General features: G+C 32.1%; 1 protein-coding gene across 1 annotated transcript in view; it reads right to left on the reverse strand.

Moving 5' to 3' along the window:
* The window catches only part of LOC127717917 (putative ankyrin repeat protein RF_0381), a 183,437-nt gene that overhangs the window by 91,006 nt on the left and 71,411 nt on the right, over positions 1–21,020 (reverse strand). The window contains exon 4 of the mRNA XM_052223783.1: positions 18,466–18,564. Coding sequence (XP_052079743.1) covers positions 18,466–18,564 — 99 coding nt within the window. The remainder of the gene's footprint in view (positions 1–18,465; positions 18,565–21,020) is intronic.

The raw sequence follows: 21,020 nt of genomic DNA on the forward strand, positions 1-21,020 counted from the left end.
AACCAATTGTTCAAAGAACAATTGAAGGTCTTATAACATCAATTTTCTAAATAATTGATGAGAAGCTAATTCTGGTTTTACTCAAAGCTACTATTGGCGTCCAATCATAGGTTTCTTCATACTGATTCAATTAACACATGGTTTCTATAGACTTTTGCCTGAAATAAGGGAGATGATTGTCAACTTCCGGTTAAGACAATGTCACTTCCGGTCTCATATGATAGCGTTATTTACACTGATTCGAAATATATGGTTTATATATACTTTTGCCTGTAAAAAGGGAGATAATTGGCTACTTCCGGTTTAGATAATGTTATTTCGGTCTCATATGATAGCTTTATTTACACTGATTCCAAAAATATGTGGTTTATATATACTTATGCCTGTAATAAGGGAGACAATATGCTACTTCCGGTTTATAAAATATCACTTCCTGTCTCAAATGATAGATTAATGTATGACCATTCAAAAAATATATGGTTTTTATGTACTTCTACATGAAATAAGTGCAAAAATGACTACTTCTGGTTCACTCAAGGTCACTTCCGGTTGACATTTTTCAAGGTCATATGTCACCCAACATTTTGCAAAAGATCTTATGGCTTTATCATGTACCAAGTTGGAGTAAAAATCAATTAACCTTAAATTGAATCATTTTAGGGACAATAATTCATATAAGATATCATTGGATTATTTCAGACCAAATGTATCATATCTTAATCACAATTAAGCAAACAGTTTGCACTAGTTCTTTAATTTGTAATTTTAAAAGTGACAGAGGAGATCAAAAAACAAGGAAAAGTCAAAATTTAGAATATGACCTTGACCTTTGACCTTGGCCTCAATTTCATTTAAATGAACCAAGGAACTCAAATCAATATACCTTAGGTCTCTATCACTTACCATTCATGCTATACATTCATATATCCTTATGTCAATTACAGAAGGGGGAATAACTCTCATATGAAGTTTACGTATCGCTTCGGTCAAAATTGGACAAAACATCTTGAGGATATAACGAGCAATTTGGTAAAATAAATTTGTCGCTTTCTTTTACGGTTACGGAGGAGATGCGTGCACAAAAGAGGAAAACAGTGTTCGGGGAGATAACTCCTACAAAGAAAATTATTTGGTTTCGCAGGGTAAATTTCAAAGGCGCATAAACTGTTCGATTTCATACCAAATATCTAATCAACATATTGCAAAACAAATATTTATCGCAAGAACAAAATTAGGTGGAAGAAAAAAATAATTATCAGAACAAATACAATAGGTCTTTCCAAAGAAAAGTGGAAAGACCTAATTAAAAACCAATTGTTCAAAGAACAAGTGAAGGTCTTTCCACATCAATTTTCTAAATAATTGATAGGAAGCTGCTTTTGGTTTACTCAAAGTTATTAATAGCGTCAAAGTATAGATTTCTTCATACTGATTCAATAAATAACTAGTCTCTATATACTTTTGCCTGAAATAAGGGAGATAGTTGCCAACTTCCGGTTTAGAAAATGTCACTTCCGGTCTCATATGATAGCTTTATTCACACTGATTCCAAAAAAATATAGTTTGTATATACTTATGCCTGTAATAAGGAAGATAATATGCTACTTCCGGTTTGTAAAATGTCACTTCTGGTTTCAAATCATAGGTTGACCTATGGTCATTCAAAAAATATATGGTTTCTAGGTACTTTTCCATGAAATAAGTGCAAAAAATACTACTTCCGGTTCACTTAAGGTCACTTCTGGTTTACTTTTTTCAAGGTCATATGTCAACCAACATTTGCAAAAGACCCTATGGCTTTATCATGTACCAAGTTGGAGTAATAATCAATTAACCTTAAATTGAATCATTTCATGGACAATAACTCCTATAAGATGTCATTGGATTGTTTCAGACCAAATGTATCATATCTTAATCACAATTAGGCAAACATTTTGCACTTGTTCTTTAATTTGTATCCTTAAAAGTGACAGAGGAGATCAAATAACAAGGAAAAGTCAACATTTAGAATATGACCTTGACCTTTGACCTTGGCCTCAATTTCATTTAAATTATCAAAGAAACTCAAATCAATATGCCTTAGGTCTCTATCACTTACCATTCATGCTTCACATTTATATATCCCTTATGTCAAATACAGAAGGGGAAAAAACTCTCATATGGAGTTTACGAATTGCTTCGGTCAAAATTGGACAAAACATCCTGAGGATAAAACGAGCAATTTGGTAAAATAAATTTGTGGCTTTCTTTTACGGTTACGGAGGAGATGCACGCACAAGGAAAACAGTGTTCGGGGAGATAACTCCTACAAAGAAAATTATTTGGTTTCGCAGGGTAAATTTCAAAGGCGCATAAACTGTTTGATATCATATACCAAATATATAAGCGACATATTGTGTTTCAAATATTTATCGCAAGAACAAAATTAGGCGGAAGAAAAAAAAAAATTAAAAACCAATTGTGTAAAGAACAATTGAAGGTCTTTCCACATCAATTTTCTAAATAATTGATAGGAAGCTACTTCTGGTTTACTCAAAGTTATAAATAGCGTCAAAGTATAGATTTCTTCATACTGATACAATAAATAAATGGTTTTTATATACTTTTGCCTGAAATAAGGGAGATAATTGCCAACTTCCGGTTTTGAAAATGTCAAATCCGGTCTCATATGATAGCTTCATTCACACTGATTCCAAAAATATATAGTTTGTATATACTTATGCCTGTAATAAGGAAGATGATATGCTACTTCCGGTTTATAAAATGTCACTTCCGGTCTCAAATGATAGGTTAACCTATGATCATTCAAAAAATATATGGTTTCTAGGTACTTTTCCATGAAATAAGTGCAAAAAATATTACTTTCGGTTCACTCAAGGTCCCACCGGTTTACTTTTTCAAGGTCATATGTCAACCAACAGTTTGCAAAAGACCCTATGGCTTTATCATGTACCAAGTTGGAGTGATAATCAATTAATCTTAAATTGAATCATTTTAGGGACAATAACTCATATAAGATATCATTGGATTGTTTCAGACCAAATGTATCATATCTTAATCACAATTAAGCAAACATTTTGCACTTGTTCTTTAATTTGTAATTTTAAAAGTGACAGAGCAGATCAAATAACAAGGAAAAGTCAAAATTTAGAATATGACCTTGACCTTTGACCTTGGCCTCAATTTCATTTAAATGAACCAAGGAACTCAAACCAATATACCTTAGGTCTCTATCACTTACCATTCATGCTATACATTTATATATCCCTTATGTCAAATACAGAAGGGGAAATAACTCTCATATGGAGTTTACGTATGGCTTCGGTCAAAATTGGACAAAACATCCTGAGGATATAACGAGCAATTTGGTAAAATAAATTTGTCGCTTTCTTTTTCGGTTACGGAGGAGATGCACACACAAGGAAAACAGTGTTCGGGGAGATAACTCCTACAAAGAAAATTATTTGGTTACGCAGGGTAAATTTCAAAGGCGCATAAACTGTTCGATATCATATACCAAACATCTAAGCGACATCTTGCGAAACAAAAATTTATCGCAAGAACAGAATTTTGCGGAAGAAAAAAAATAAAAATAAAAACCAATTGTTCAAAGAACAATTGAAGTTCTTTCCACATCAATTTTCTAAATAATTGATGAAAAGTTAATTCTGGTTTACTCAAAGCTACTATTGGCGTCCAATCATAGGTTTCTTCATACTGATTCAATAAACATATGGTTTCTATAGACTTTTGCCTGAAATAAGGGAGATAATTGTCAAATTCCGGTTGAGAAAATGTCACTTCCGGTCTCATATGATAGCTTTATTTACACTGATTCAAAAAATATATGGTTTATATATACTTTTGCCTGTAAAAAGGGAGATAATTGGCTACTTCCGGTTTAGAAAATGTCACTTCCGGTCTCATATAATAGATTATTTACACTGATTCCAAAAATATATGGTTTATACATACTTTTGCCTGTAAAAAGGGAGATCATTGACTACTTCCGGTTTAGAAAATGTCACTTTCGGTCTCATATGAAAACTTTATTTACACTGATTCCAAAAATATATAGTTTGTATATACTTATGCCTGTAATAAGGGAGATAATATGCTACTTCCGGTTTATAAAATTTCATTTCCGGTCTCAAATGATAGGTTAACCTATGATCATTCAAAAAATATATGGTTTCTATGTACTTTTTCGAGAAATAAGTGCAAAAAATACTACTTCCGGTTCACTCAAGGTCACTTCCGGTTTTATTTTTTCAAGGTCATATGTCAACCAATAGTTTGCAAAAGACCCTATGGCTTTATCATGTACCAAGTTGGAGTAATAATCAATTAACCTTAAATTTAATCATTTCAGGGACAATAACTCCTATAAGATATCATTGGATTGTTTCAGACCAAATGTATCATATCTTAATCACAATTAAGCAAACATTTTGCACTAGTTCTTTAATTTGTAATTTTAAAAGTGACAGAGGAGATGAAATAACAAGGAAAAGTCAAAATTTAGAATATGACCTTGACCTTTGACCTTGGCCTCAATTTCATTTAAATGAACCAAGGAACTCAAATCAATATACCTTAGGTCTCTATCACTTACCATTCATGCTTCACATTTATATATCCCTTATGTCAAATACAGAAGGGGAAATAACTCTCATATGGAGTTTACGTATCGCTTCGGTCAAAATTGGACAAAACATCCTGAGGATATAACGAGCAATTTGGTAAAATAAATTTGTCGCTTTCTTTTACGGTTACGGAGGAGATGCTTGCACAAGGAAAACAGTGTTCGGGGAGATAACTCCTACAAAGAAAATTATTTGGTTACGCAGGGTAAATTTCAAAGGCGCATAAACTGTTCGATATCATATACCAAAACTCTAAGCGACATATTGCGAAACAAACATTTATCGCAAGAACAAAATTTGGCGGAAGAAAAAAAAAAAATTAATAATAATAATCAGAACAAATACAATAGGTCTTTCCACAGAAAAGTGGAAAGACCTAATTAAAAACCAATTGTTCAAAGAACAATTGAAGGTCTTTCCACACCAATTTTCTAAATAATGTATAGGAAGCTACTTCTGGTTTACTCAAAGTTATTAATAGCGTCAAAGTATAGATTTCTTCATACTGATTCAATAAATAAATGGTTTCTATATACTTTTGCCTGAAATAAAGGAGATAATTGCCAACTTCCGGTTTAGAAAATGTCACTTTCGGTCTCATATGATAGCTTTATTCACACTGATTCCAAAAATATATAGTTTTTATATACTTATGCCTGTAATAAGGAAGATAATATGCTACTTCCGGTTTATAAAACGTCACTTCCGGTCTCAAATGATAGATTACCTATGATCATTTAAAAAATATATGGTTTCTATGTACTTCTACATGAAATAAGTGCAAAATGACTACTTCCGGTTCACTCAAGGTCACTTCCGGTTGACATTTTTCAAGGTCATATGTCACCCAACATTTTGCAAAAGATCTTATGGCTTTATCATGTACCAATATGAAGTAAAAATCAATTTACCTTAAAATAAAACATTTCAGGGGCAATAACTCCATGAGATGTCGCTGGATTGTCTCAGACCAAATGTATCATATCTTCATCACAATATAACAAACATTTTGCACTTGTTCTTTAATATATAACATTAAAAATATCGGAGAAATTGCAAAAACAAGCAAAAGACAAAATTCAGAACATGACCTTGACCTTTGACCTTGAACTCATTTTCAAAGTAAGGATCCAAGGACCTTAAATAAAAAGACTATAGGTTTATACGGCTTACAGGTTATGAGTAACAAAAACATAACGACAAATTTATTTCATAAAGGTAGATAACTCCTATAAAATTTCATCGAATCGCTTCGATCCAAATTAGCCAAAAATTCCTGAGGATGTAACGAACAATTTAGAAAAAGAATTTTGTCGATATCTTTTTTTGTTACGAAGGAGATGCACACACTTGATAAACAGTGAACAGGGAGATAACCTACAAAGATAATTGTCCGGCTTAGCAGGGTGAAATTTAAAAGCGCATAAACTATACGATACAATATGAGAAATATCTAAGCGACATATTGCGAAACAAATATTTATCGCAAGAACAAAATTTGGCGGAAGAAAAAAAAAAAAATAATAATAATAATAATAATAATAATAATAATCAGAACAAATACAATAGGTCTTTCCACAGAAAATTGGAAAGACCTAAAAAACCAATTGTTCAAAGAACAATTGAAGGCCTTATCACATCAATTTTCTAAATAATTGATGAGAAGCTAATTCTGGTTTACTCAAAGCTACTATTGGCGTCCAATCATAGGTTTCTTCATACTGATTCAATTAACATATGGTTTCTATAGACTTTTGCCTGAAATAAGGGAGATGATTGTCAACTTCCGGTTAAGAAAATGTCACTTCTGGTCTCATATGATAGCGTTATTTACACTGATTCGAAATATATGGTTTATATATACTTTTGCCTGTAAAAAGGGAGATAATTGGCTACTTCCGGTTTAGATAATGTCACTTTCGGTCTCATATGATAGCTTTATTTACACTGATTCCAAAAATATATGGTTTATATATACTTATGCCTGTAATAAGGGAGACAATATGCTACTTCCGGTTTATAAAATATCACTTCCTGTCTCAAATGATAGATTAATGTATGACCATTCAAAAAATATATGGTTTCTATGTACTTCTACATGAAAAAAGTGCAAAAATGACTTCTTCTGGTTCACTCAAGGTCACTTCCGGTTGACATTTTTCAAGGTCATATGTCACCCAACATTTTGCAAAAGATCTTATGGCTTTATCATGTACCAAGTTGGAGTAATAATCAATTAACCTTAAATTGAATCATTTTAGGGACAATAATTCATATAAGATATCATTGGATTATTTCAGACCAAATGTATCATATCTTAATCACAATTAAGCAAACAGTTTGCACTAGTTCTTTAATTTGTAATTTTAAAAGTGACAGAGGAGATCAAAAAACAAGGAAAAGTCAAAATTTAGAATATGACCTTGACCTTTGACCTTGGCCTCAATTTCATTTAAATGAACCAAGGAACTCAAATCAATATACCTTAGGTCTCTTTCACTTACCATTCATGCTATACATTCATATATCCTTATGTCAATTACAGAAGGGGGAATAACTCTCATATGAAGTTTACGTATCGCTTCGGTCAAAATTGGACAAAACATCTTGAGGATATAACGAGCAATTTGGTAAAATAAATTTGTCGCTTTCTTTTACGGTTATGGAGGAGATGCGTGTACAAAAGAGGAAAACAGTGTTCGGGGAGATAACTCCTACAAAGAAAATTATTTGGTTTCGCAGGGTAAATTTCAAAGGCGCATAAACTGTTCGATTTCATACCAAATATCTAAGCAACATATTGCGAAACAAATATTTATCGCAAGAACAAAATTAGGTGGAAGAAAAAAAAAAGAAAAAAATCAGAAGAAAACCAATAGGTCTTTCCACAGAAAAGTGGAAAGACCTAAATAATCAGAAGAAAACCAATAGGTCTTTCCACAGAAAAGTGGAAAGACCTAATAATTATCAGAACAAATACAATAGGTCTTTCCAAAGAAAAGTGGAAAGACCTAATTAAAAACCCATTGTTCAAAGAACAATTGAAGGTCTTTCCACATCAATTGTCTAAATAATTGATAGGAAGCTACTTCTGGTTTACTCAAAGTTATTAATAGCGTCAAAGTATAGATTTCTTCATACTGATTCAATAAATAAATAGTTTCTATATACTTTTGCCTGAAATAAGGGAGATAGTTGCCCACTTCCGGTTTAGAAAATGTCACTTCCGGTCTCATATGATAGCTTTATTCACACTGATTCCAAAAATATATATTTTGTATATACTTATGCCTGTAATAAGGAAGATAATATGCTACTTCCGGTTTATAAAATGTCACTTCTGGTTTCTAATCATAGGTTGACCTATGGTCATTCAAAAAATATATGGTTTCAAGGTACTTTTCCATGAAATAAGTGCAAAAAATACTACTTTCTGTTCACTCAAGGTCACTTCCGGTTTACTTTTTACAAGGTCATATGTCAACCAACAGTTTGCAAAAGACTCTATGGCTTTATCATGTACCAAGTTGGAGTAATAATCAATTAACCTTAAATTGAATCATTTCAGGGACAATAACTCCTATAAGATATCATTGGATTGTTTCAGACCAAATGTATCATATCTTAATCACAATTAAGCAAACATTTTGCACTAGTTCTTTAATTTGTAATTTTAAAAGTGACAGAGGAGATGAAATAACAAGGAAAAGTCAAAATTTAGAATATGACCTTGACCTTTGACCTTGGCCTCAATTTCATTTAAATGAACTAAGGAACTCAAATCAATATACCTTAGGTCTCTATCACTTACCATTCATGCTATACATTTATATATCCCTTATGTCAAATACAGAAGGAGAAATAACTCTCATATGGAGTTTACGTATCGCTTCCGTCAAAATTGGACAAAACATCCTGAGGATATAACGAGCAATTTGGTAAAATAAATTTGTCGCTTTCTTTTACGGTTACAAAGGAGATGCATGCACAAGGAAAACAGTGTTCGGGGAGATAACTCCTACAAAGAAAAGTATTCGGTTAAGCAGGGTCAATTTCAAAGGCGCATAAACTGTTCGATATCATATACGAAACATCTAAGCGACATCTTGCGAAACAAAAATTTATCGCAAGAACAAAATTTGGCGGAAGAAAAAAAAAAAATAATCAGAAGAAAAGCAATAGGTCTTTCCACAGAAAAGTGGAAAGACCTAATTAAAAACCAAATGTTCAGAGAACAATTGAAGGTCTTCCCACCAAAAACCATGTATTTTAATATGAAAGTAGTAAAATTATGTTTAAAATGTTATTACAATCGTCAAATGATAGCTTATAGTACGCTGATTCCAAAAATATATTGTTTCTATACAATATTTTTTTAAATAAGGGAGATAATTTGTTACTTCAGGTTTGAAAAATGTTACTTCCGATACTATTTGAATATTTACTTGACACTGATTCCAAAAATATCTGGTTCTATATACTTTTATATTAATAAAGTACAAAAAATAGTTACTTCCGGTTTAAACAAGGTCACTTCCGGTTGTATTTTTCAAGGTTAAATGGTTTGAAACCTATTGCAAAAAGTCTCATGGCTTTATCATGTACACATATGAGGTAAAAGCAAAGGTCAAAATCTAGAATGTCAAATTAAGCTATGACCTTGAGATTAATTTCAAGGTCATAAAACAAAGACCTCAAATCAAAAGACCATAGGTCTTAATTATATTTGGTTAATGAGTTATATCACCATACGCGTATTTTTATATACAAGAGGGGAGAAAACTCCCTTTTACGTTCAACGTACCCATGCAATCAAAATTAACATGTTACGACATGTCGCAACTAAAAATTTAGTAAAAATAATTTGTCCATATCTTATACGATTTTTGGAAATAAGTGAAAATAAGCCAAAATCAAAATTTTGAATATGACCTTGACCTTTCACTTTGACCTAATTTTCATTTTATTTTGGGACCAAGGACCTCAAATAAAAAGATCCTAGGTCTCTATCACTTATGGTTTACAAGATAGAAATGCATATCACTTATATCAAATGCATAAGGGGAAATAACTCTCATATGGAGTGTTCGTATGGCTTCGGTCAAAATTGGACAAATCATGCGAAGGATATAACGAGCAATTTTATAAAATAAATTTGTCGCTTTCTTATACGGTTACGGAGGAGATGCAGTCACAAGGAAAACAGTGTTCGGGGAGATAACTCCTACAAAGAAAAGTATTCGGTGAGGCAGGGTGAATTTCAAAGGCGCATAAACTGTTTGATATCATATACCAAACAGCTAAGCGACATCTTGTGAAACAAAATTTATACGCAAGAAATAAAAGTGGCGGAAGAAGAAAAAAAAATAATAATCAGAACAAATACAATAGGTCTTTCCACCGAAAAGTGGAAAGACCTAATAATCAGAAGAAAAACCAATAGGTCTTTCCACAGAAAAGTGGAAAGACCTAATAAAACCAACAACAAAACAACAAAACAACAAAACAACAAAATTATCAAAATATTAATATTGAAATCAGTTTGTAAGGCGGGAATGAGGGATCACATAGTGTAAAGACGTCATTATCAGTCAGAGAAAGAAACATGACCTTGTGTACACTATTGTTTCATGCATTTTGTGTTGCAGAATATTCTCATCCCGCCTTGTGCAAGATTATTATTTACAGTTCTTACCAGGTCAGGCTATTTATTATTTATTCGGAAAGACTTCGGAACATCTCGCAATTGGTTCGCTTAACAATTTGAATTGAGGAGGGAACAGTCAGAAAAGTGTTTCAAAATAGGATATACCTCCACCATCTGATAAGGTTAGACATTTTGTTTTAAATTTAAGACGTTTGTCTGCAATAATAATGACAGAAGTAAACCTAAGACTGTTGAATAAACTGTCAAATTGCCATTCAAAGTTCCGAAAAAAAATCGCTAGGAACCTGCTACGAGAGAAAAGCGACACTTGACAAGACTTCGTGAGCCCATAGCAACAGTATACGGAAAGGTCCAATGACGAAAGGATCCCCCGGTCGAATGAAGGAAACTGGCAAACGCTTCGGCTTGAAGTTAATTGAACATTCAAACCGGACATTTATACACGGGTTTGAGAATTCCTCCTACAAAATATAAATGAATGGACACACGAACGCTAGAATGTTTTTTTTTTTTTTTTTTTTAAATATGATATAGCAATGGGATGCAATTCCATCCCGACAATATATCCAATAAGAAATAATTGACCCGAATCCCAATGATCGAGTCATAACTTTCCATTTTCTGGTAAATGTTTACCATGCAAGTTTTGAATCTAATTAATATCATATGTGTTGAACATCTTTTTTGAAATGTTATTAAATAATCCTTTTCACTAAAGTGTAATGTTGTTTGAAAAAAGTACTTTCTTGTAAAATAAAATAAGTTAAGCCTTTTCAACTGATTTTTATAGTTTGTTCTTATGTTGTGCTGTTACACCACTGTTCTTAGGGGAGGGTTGAGGGCTCACAAACATGTTTAACCCCGCCACAGTCTGTATGTGTACTAAGTCAAGAGCCTGTTGTTCAGTGGTTGTCGTTGGTTCATTGTCTGTCATATTTGTTTTTCGTAAATTGTTTTGTTATAAACTAGCCCGTTAATGTTCTCAATTGACTTGTTTCATATTTTTCACATCGGGGCCTTTTATAGCCGACTATACGGTTTGGGTTTTTCTCATTGTTGAAGGCCGTACTGTTGCCTATAATTGCTTTCATCCACTTCATTTGAACTTTGGTGGATAGTTGTCTGATTGGCAATCATACCACATCTCTTACCTTATTTTTTTATTTCTTGTACGATATGTATGTTGAAAGACATAAGTTGATTTTATGTTAATTGTTTAAACGCCCATTGGCAAATAATTCACACATTTGGGACGACAACACAGTGAACACTTTTTATGGATATAAAGAATACATTTGGAATCTCAAATCAATCACTTCCAGAACTATTTTCGAGGTTAAATAAAGAAGATTGCAGTTTATTGCTGGATACATTAATATTCTCCCTAAACTTTAAAAGAATATGTTTTAGGGTGTGATAAAAAGATATGAACTCATGATGTATGTCCCATGTATTATCATACAAACTTGCAATTAAATTTGAATATGTTATTATATATATATATATATATACCTGCCTGCCATTGAAAATGTTGTAATATAACTACAAAACAGTGACCGTTTATTTGTCCTTAAACTGAAAGACAAGACAAGACAAGACACATCACATACTTTTAAATTATATACTTAAACACAGATGTATTATACCATATCCGCTTATGGAAATGATGGATTGGTGTAATGCGGCAAACATTACATGCATAGCAGGTCAAGAACAAGTTAATATGAAAGGAATATGAATTCTTCTTTCTCCGAGACCAATACGTTGAGTTCACTTTTAATGTGCTTGTTAAGGCCGTTAGTTTTCTCGCTGAATTGTTTTATATTTGTCATTTCGAGGCATTGTGTGGCTTACTATGCGGTATGGGTTTCGCCCATTGTTGAAGGCCGTACGGTGACCTATAGTTGTAACTTCTACGTCATTTGGCCTCTGGTGGATAGTTGGCTATCATACCACATCTTCTTCTTTTTATGTCGTTAATCGAAATAGATCAAAATATACTGTATTAATCAAACCATAGATGTATAAAGCTGTAAACATATACGGTCAAAGTGTATGAACACATGTTGTACATGGATTGAAAAAACAGTTAAATTTGTAGTGTAGTTAAAGAAAGGTTTAAAGGAAATTTAAGGACTTTAAGCTTTTGTTTGTTTAAAGCCAGTAGGTTAAACAAAAATTCCAAAAGAACATAGACATGATAGAGATGGTAAAATTTGCAAAATAGTTAGATGATGAGGAACACGTTTTCCTTCACTAACAAATAGTAACTATAGTCGAAAACTTATAAATGAGATTGAAAATGAGATTTAGTGCATACATGTAGTTGTAATAAATGTACAGTGTTGTGATACGTCTTGCCTGACACGTACGTTTTTTTTTTGCGGAGTGTCTATTGTTTCGGCAAGCCAGAAGAATAGGTAAAAATCTCTATTTTCTGGCCATCAGTTTGCGCATGCGCAAATGTTCAATATCAAGAGCAATGTCAATTGACGCGGAAAATTTCCCGGATGAGGTGTAGGATTGCAAACACACAAATGCAATGGACGTTTGAAGAATTGAATATATATTTAATATATAAATAGTTTTATATTTAAGGATGTCCTAAAAAAAATAACAGAGAATTTGATTGCTTTAAAAACAAATTTCTATAGGACAAACTACAGAACAATAGAGTGTGCACGTAAACTGAGAGGAATAAAGCGTGTTATCATATACTTAGAGTAAATAACTTATAATTTTTACAGTATGATAATAGCATTAAATTTACGTGAATTTCATATTTTCCGAAATGGTGCTTGATATGAAAAATTTATCAACTGCTTCCAGCTATTATCACATGCCTTTCCGTAACGTTATCGCATGGCGTTATTCGGCAAATTCCGGAAAATACACCTCAATTGTAAGTTTTCAGTGAAAAACATAACAAAGTAGGGTACAAAACAAATATTAGGAAACAGGAAAATATATTATGTAAAATGCGAAACAAATGATACAATAAATGCATTTTTCAAAGTTTCCAGCATAATATAGCAAGTTACTTTACAAATGTTGACTTTTCCAAACAGTGTTCAGTATGTTTTGTTGTTTTTTTTAACGTCAATATAAAAAGATATTACACTGTTGTTTTTCTCCTCTGTTGAGGCATATGATAGAAAGATTTAATATCGGCAGTACTAGTATAACATTTGGCGTCCGTCGTCCGTAAACTTTTCACTTTTTGAACTTCTACTTGAGAACCACTTAAAATGATCAATATATTAAACTGTTATTTTTTTTCAATTGTTGAAGCATATGATAAAAAGATCATAACATGTCATTTTTCATATCAGATGTATTATCAGCCCTCGGTCAATATCAGCCCTCGAGCCTTCGGCTCTTGGGCTGATAATACATCTGATACGAAATCAAATATCCTTGGCTGCATGATTTGTAAGTTCTACTACAATGAAGATCTATGAACATGCACTGATAAGCCTTGGCTGGGGAAGTTAACCCCCCCGTTTTTTTTTATTTTATTCTGTTTTATTTATGTTCTTAATAAAAAATTATTATGCTTTGCTATTATAAACACAATCTTACTATGGGGACGGTTTACATGTTCATACCCTTTTCTCTTATTTTCTATGTTAAAAATATTCGAACATTTTATATAAAAAAATCATTTGACGACTTCATTGGAACCAAACTTCAAGGAAATCTTAAATTCGGGATCTTCCTTAGGAATCATAGATATCCATTGCAGCCATAAATCACTGACCCGACTACTAACCTTGCAGTAAATTCATAGGTAGAACATAAAAAAGCCAACATTTTTTTGACATGGCCTCCCATCGTTTCTATTGAAGTAATCAAGACCAAAATTTAGACCATCTATATACCTCATCATTAAGTATTACCAGATGAGGCTGTGTAGGATTTCATCATCCCCTTTAGAAGTTATCTCCCTTTTATTGTTTTTTTTTCGACATGGCCCACCACGTTGTTTTTAGAGATAGCATGACTTTATCTGGACATTTGGTAGATCTCATCATGAAGTATTAGCAGATGAGACTGCGTAGGATTTCATCACCCCTTTGAGAGTTATATCCCCTTGAAAAAATTTCTTTTATTTGCATTTTTCTTAAAAACTATTACAGATAGAATCGATTTGAAAATGGCTACATGTACAGGAATAGATGGCAATGTTAATAAACATAAACAATTATTTTGTTATCAACCCTTATATGAGTTATTTCCCTTGAATTATTATGCACAGTTTTTGAAAAATATCTATTTTGAGAACGGGAAATCGTGGAGACTTGGGACCTTTACCAATAATCTTCAGTTCATGTGACCTTTTATTTGCACCCAAGGTCAAAGGTCACCGAGTGCAAACAGTTTTTATGCTGAAATTTCAAGCTTACATATTAAGAAAACGATAAGAGATTGCTGCATACATACAGTGTTTTAAATGTTCCTCTCGAAGTGCTCTACATTTTATACATTAGGCTCAAAACTGTCTGGCCATCTGTTCAAAAGTTACGACGAGATAATTCTTAAAAGTATAGTATTTTGTGTATATCTTTGAAACGGTAACAGATATCAACCTACTATAAATTGCAAAAATGATCAGTGTTTTATAACCTTCAATTTGAGGTCAATATCAAGGTCATGAGGAAATTTCACCTTGACCTTCAAAGTGCACTATGACTTTGACCTTGTGACATTTGAAAGGTCAAGTGGTCCTGAGTTGAATGGTGGTAGTGCCATGTCTCTACGACTTCTGGTTCTCAAGTTTGGTATTGCATTTAGCAGATTTGAGATATCTGTTGTCGTTTTAGAGATAATGCAGTTTGAAATTTTGCGAGCGGGGGCATTTATTTCTGAATCAACAACAGCTATACACCTGAAATTTTCAGAAATTGAAGAGTTTAACATGGTTATATATTTGATTAATTACCAAAAACATTCAAAGAAACCCCCCCCCCCCCCCCCAAAAAAAAATTGAAATTTTCATGTTTAGCATTGACTTTGTAAGTTTCATTAATTCTATTTATACAATTGATATTGCATCATTTTTTTTTACCTTGCCAACTGGGGTCATTATGTATATCAAATTGAACGTCTAAATGAGCTCTACTCAAAAATGAAAATTTCAAACCCCCTTTTAATCCCAGTGAGACGGTAGGGGTCATTTCGTGCAAAAAATAAAACTTCTAAGATGGTTAGGTTGTCGAATATCAAATGAAAGTCCATAAAACGAACGTTTCAAATATCAAATTTACGTCCCCCAAAAATAGGTTGGGTGGGGTCATTGAGTGCAAAAAATAAATTGTCTTTTAAGGTAAGGTTGTTGTATATCAATAACCTGTCCTCCAAAAATGAGTTGGATATGGTTATTAAGTGCAAAAAATCTAAATTTCTAGAAGATGGTGTTGTCGCATATCAAATGAAAGGTCATCAAGTCTACATTAAAAATATCATAATTTTGATCGGTTGTAGAAATAACTATTTTCTGTTTAATTTTCAATTTCAAAGTCCAAATTAGGCATTCGGCTACTATATGTTCTTCCAAAAGTCACTTAAATATTTAGAGACAATTTTTTTCAGTGATTGATGGATATTTATTTCTCAATGTCCAGTGGCTAATATTTAGGGTGATGATTTGTTTTATTTACGACTAGCTATAAACTAAATAGAAACATGATATATCTTGGTATCAAATTATTATATATGTTTGTTATAATCTAAAAATGACAGGACGACGAGAAAGCCTATTTCAAATCTAAAGATATGCAAATATCATCACTTCATCAACAATCAAACGCTGCATTTAAAATATTAAAATAAAGATAAAAAAAACAAAAACAAAAATGGCGTAGTAGTAGTTTCTCAAATAAAATAAAAAGAAGAAAAAAATCAATATATTTTTTTCGACAAAAAAAAACAATAAAAAAAAACAATGCGACAACAATGAAAATACTCAATTCTTATTTGCTAATAATAATAAATTTATTGAACTTAAACTGGTTGTGACATTACTGGTGAATTTCACCAATAGAGTCCAACAACTATGCACAAGAAATCGCATCAAAATGATGTTGGATTGAAAATCAGCCATACCACTTAGAAACCACAAAACTTTCAAATACATGTGTCACTCCAATTATAAGGTTGTTAGTTGAATACCACATGCTTGGTTTTCTTGATAATATGTGGTAATTGTTGCATGAATGAATTAATAGTAAATACAAATATGAATATTTAGTTAATAACAAACGTAAACATGTAATACAAATTAAAAATTATAGGAAGACAAATAAAACATTTCTTTCAATTTTTTTAATGTGTAGGGAAATATAACATTACAAACTTTCCTTCATCCTTTTGATATTGAATTTCCATGAGTAGTTATAAAAATGTTAAAATAAAAAGAATTTCAAATAATTTTATTGTTCCTGTCCTGGAGTGGTAATATCAGAAACTGGACACACTGTGTATTATCATCTGTTCTGTTTGATTTGTTCCGTTAACTTCAATTTCAATCAAGAAAATTGTCAATCCATAATTTTTTTTAGGTTGTAGCAACCTACCTTTCAACCATCTTTGTAATTTTCTTTTGTAATATCGGAAAGTACGCGTTTCCGGAATCGGAAAGCAAGCGTTACCGTCTATTGAATCGGAAAGCAAGCGTTCTGAATATACACCGTGCATTAGTAAATACTGTATTAATGTAGTTTGACTTAAAAATAATTCCTGATGGGAAATTCGTCGTTTCATCAACAATTGGCTTACATATTGAAATATAATCAAATATTGGTAACACTTCTATGCTACTTGTGGTAACTTTAAGAGTAAAACAATGCAAGAGAAGTAACATCAAATACCAGACTAACGCTTGTAATGCTTCTTTGTATCATAACATTAGTGAATTAAGCAAGCTCTGACAATAAGCAAATGCACAATTTCTGTATGTTCTTTACTTGCAGCATTATGCAGTGCATTCAACCCATTCTTAATAAAAACAAATTACGATATAAACGTGTTAGATATTCATAACAAAATAGCTACGCAAATTAGCTGTAGTGAAGTAGTGAAGTATAAGTGTCCTGCAGCGTCATGAATTGCATCAGAAATGTAACATGTTGTTTTGTCTTTCTTTATGTCGTTTTCCGTTTTTTACAATGGTATTGTCCCAACTAAAACGTCGCCAGCAGTGATATTTGTTGTTGTAAGACATGATAACTATACTAAGGTTCATCAGGTAGAAATTACAAATGTCCTCATTTATTCACTTTGCAAATGATGTTGAAAATATAAACTAAGATATGATTTTTTACTTTCACAGCATATACTGCATTTGGTCAATGTTTGACATAAAACAACTGTTTAAATGTTTAGAAGCTCTTATGTCAAATACAAATTATTGGTGTTTTCACTCATTTCTCTAATATTGATAATAAAAAGTATTTACACAAATACCGAACTCCAAGGTAAATTCCAAACAGGGGAAGTCCATGAAACTTTAAATAGCAAACGTCAAATGTTATCAACCAGCAGAACAAATAGAAACATTCTGTCAAATTATTGACTTGCTTGATATGTGGTATAGGTTATGCTCATTTATGAAGGCCGTACGGTGACATGTAGTTGTTATTTTCTATGTCATTTGATGGAATGTTGTGTCATTGGTAATCATATTAAATTTTCTTATTTTTATATTGTTACAGACATTTTCTGAAGAAAGTGTAGGGTTATACCTGGTTTTACAGCTAGCAAAATCTCCTACTTGTATGACAATTACTTATAGTTCAGTTATGTTGACAAAATTGGGTGACATTTTATATCAAAATAATAAATGGATACAACAACAGGCATCAACATGTGAGCAAATATATACATTGTATGAACCCATTATAGGGCACAAAAGTTGTCGATATGAAATTGAACTTATGCAAAATGCACATCCGGTGCAGTACAATTGCTACCGTTTACAATTATCTTCTCAAGTTTCCTTGTCCGACCCTTTTAGGATTGAAAAGATGTTTACAGTTTGTATCATGTTTAAGCATTTATTGGGATGTCCATCCTCGTTGGTGCAGACAAAATAGCATTGCAGATATTGATATGCTACTGATAATTATTTGATTTGATTTGTCATATACTGACCTTTTCAAGTATATTGACATCAATACCAGCGTCGATCAGTAACTTTACAATTTCCGTTTTACTGTTCAATATAGCAAGGTGAAGTGCAGTTTTACCATTCTGGATAGTGAAAAAAAAGCATAACATTAAATGATAAATGAGGCAACTTAAAAGAAAGTAAAACAACGTATGATTGCACTGGGCTTATATCAAACCCGGTAGCCAATATCAGATTTCAATCGGAAATGAACAGTATTACATACTGCATGTATATTTATTTTAATAAAATAGACTGCATCACACATTCAAATTGACAAACAATTAGAAACTATACCTTGAAATTGACGTGAGAATATAACTATTTTTTTTTAATTTGATATCAGAATTGTCTTTTATCTATCAGAAAATTGTAAATACTTTAATCATAAATACGATTTCTAGAAACTGTATAACATTAGAAACGTGAAATATCAAAAAGTCCGATTGAAGAGTTTACACATTGTTATGTGATATTTAATGGTAACAGTTCTATACAATTTGGTGTTGATTAAGAACAAGGGAAAGCAATGAAATATAGTATAAATAATCAGACTGCACTGTTTCATGCTTCTTTTATATCATAACATTAGTAAACTAAGCAAACGCCTAGCTTTGATTTTTAACACACTTATATTTTATTTATTCAACAATCAGCTGAATAATAATATGTTTAGCTTACATCAAGTAAGTTATTAAATATCCTGGGAGAATATGTATTATATACAGAACAAAGGTAACACAAAAACGGGCTGGTAACAACCGTTGCCGTATAGTGCTGTCAGCAGGACAAGTCAGATAAATGTCCGAGTCGATAGCCGAGTATGCAAACTAAAATTTTAAAAATATTTCTTATAGGTGCTCTTGCCCTTTAAAAATCATTTGTACCAATTTATGAGATTTTTTCACTGAAGAGAAACAGCTTAAATGAGTAGCTATAGCTCTTTGACAATTATTGCGCGAAAACACTTATTTTCTAAAATTTGTGATTTTATAATTATCGCAAAAACTTTAATCGGGAGAATATGAGAAAATGTTAATACCAAGATAAAATATACGTACAAAGAAGGAAATTTTGCAGAACACACAATGTACTGTTATTTTTAAGAAGGAGAGGTCTTTCAAGAATTCTCCACAGAATAAAAAAAAAGAGATGTACAATCATGTCTGTGTAATACAATATGTGATCTTTAACGGAAATAGTAATCTATAGAAAAACTACATCTTTGATATTAATTTTGTCGGATTTTTGTCCAAATAAACCCGAACATATACATATGTATGATTGCTAGGCATTTTTCCAATAAAATGTGCGGTTGCTATGCACTTCCCCAAATCAAAAGAATGGTTGCTAGGCACTTTTCCACTATAAATGAATGGTTGCTAAGGACTTATGTGATGACATTCATTTCTGACCTTTTAATAGGGTCTATGTCTAGTGTTCATCAGTACGTCAAGTAAGCGTAATGATGGTTATAAACTAACAATGTTCAAAATATCTTCATCAATCTTGAAAAGCCAAATATTAGAATGTTAATTTGAATATAAATAAAGGCAACAGTAGTATACCGCAGTTCAATAGTTATAAATCGATTAAGCGAAAACAAATCCGTGTAACAAACTAAAACCGCGGGAAACACATCAACTATAAGAGGAAAACAACGGAACAACAGAAACACTTAGCTTCAACAAAAGCAAACGCCAACATACATAGAAACGGACTGTATATAACAATTGAAATATTCCTGACTTGGTACAGAACATTTTAAGAAAAAAATGGTGGGTTGAACCTGGTTGTATGGCTAGCCAAACCTCCCGCTTTTATGTCCATGTTAAAATACCGCTAAAATGACAACACTACGTGACAGGAATACAGTACAAACAAACGCAAAACACTCAGCACAGAGAAATACATAAATAAATAATATAATAGTACATTACAACATGTAAACCGCAGAATAACAATGGACACCTCCCATGAATTTACGACAGCACACAAGGACACCACAAACGAAATATAAATGTGGATCAATGTCACAACAAACGATTTGTACTTTTCGGTGGCACCGTTTTGATTAGATAAAACGAAACTACGATTCCATAGTTTACAAGAGAACAATGTTACGTAGTAAAGGTCAATCCAAATCAATACGTCCGATCCGAAGAATCTAATAAGTCTGAAAGATGAATGACGTAAACTTTACGCTTACTTAACTGATCGACCACGGATTGTTGACTGCCGACTGGTCACTTAAAGAGTAAAGTCTAACGTTACAAGTACGTTGACCTCCTCAGTGTGCACGAAAGCGATTGACATGAAATTAAACTTCACATCTTGTGCAATAATATATATAGTGTAACGTTATTTATATAATTATTCTTATATATTTTGGAAATAAAAACAACAGTTTTCATTGCAACTGAAGGATACGTAAATTTGTCTAGTACAAATCTAGTTATTTACACATTTTGACCTGGACTGAATAGATGTAAGCCCCTTCAGTTAGTTTAATTAAGTTCATTCTGAATCATAGAAACAT

The sequence above is a fragment of the Mytilus californianus genome, unplaced genomic scaffold, assembly GCF_021869535.1.
Source record: "Mytilus californianus isolate M0D057914Y unplaced genomic scaffold, xbMytCali1.0.p SCAF_10, whole genome shotgun sequence".
In the NCBI taxonomy this organism is placed as follows: domain Eukaryota; kingdom Metazoa; phylum Mollusca; class Bivalvia; order Mytilida; family Mytilidae; genus Mytilus; species Mytilus californianus.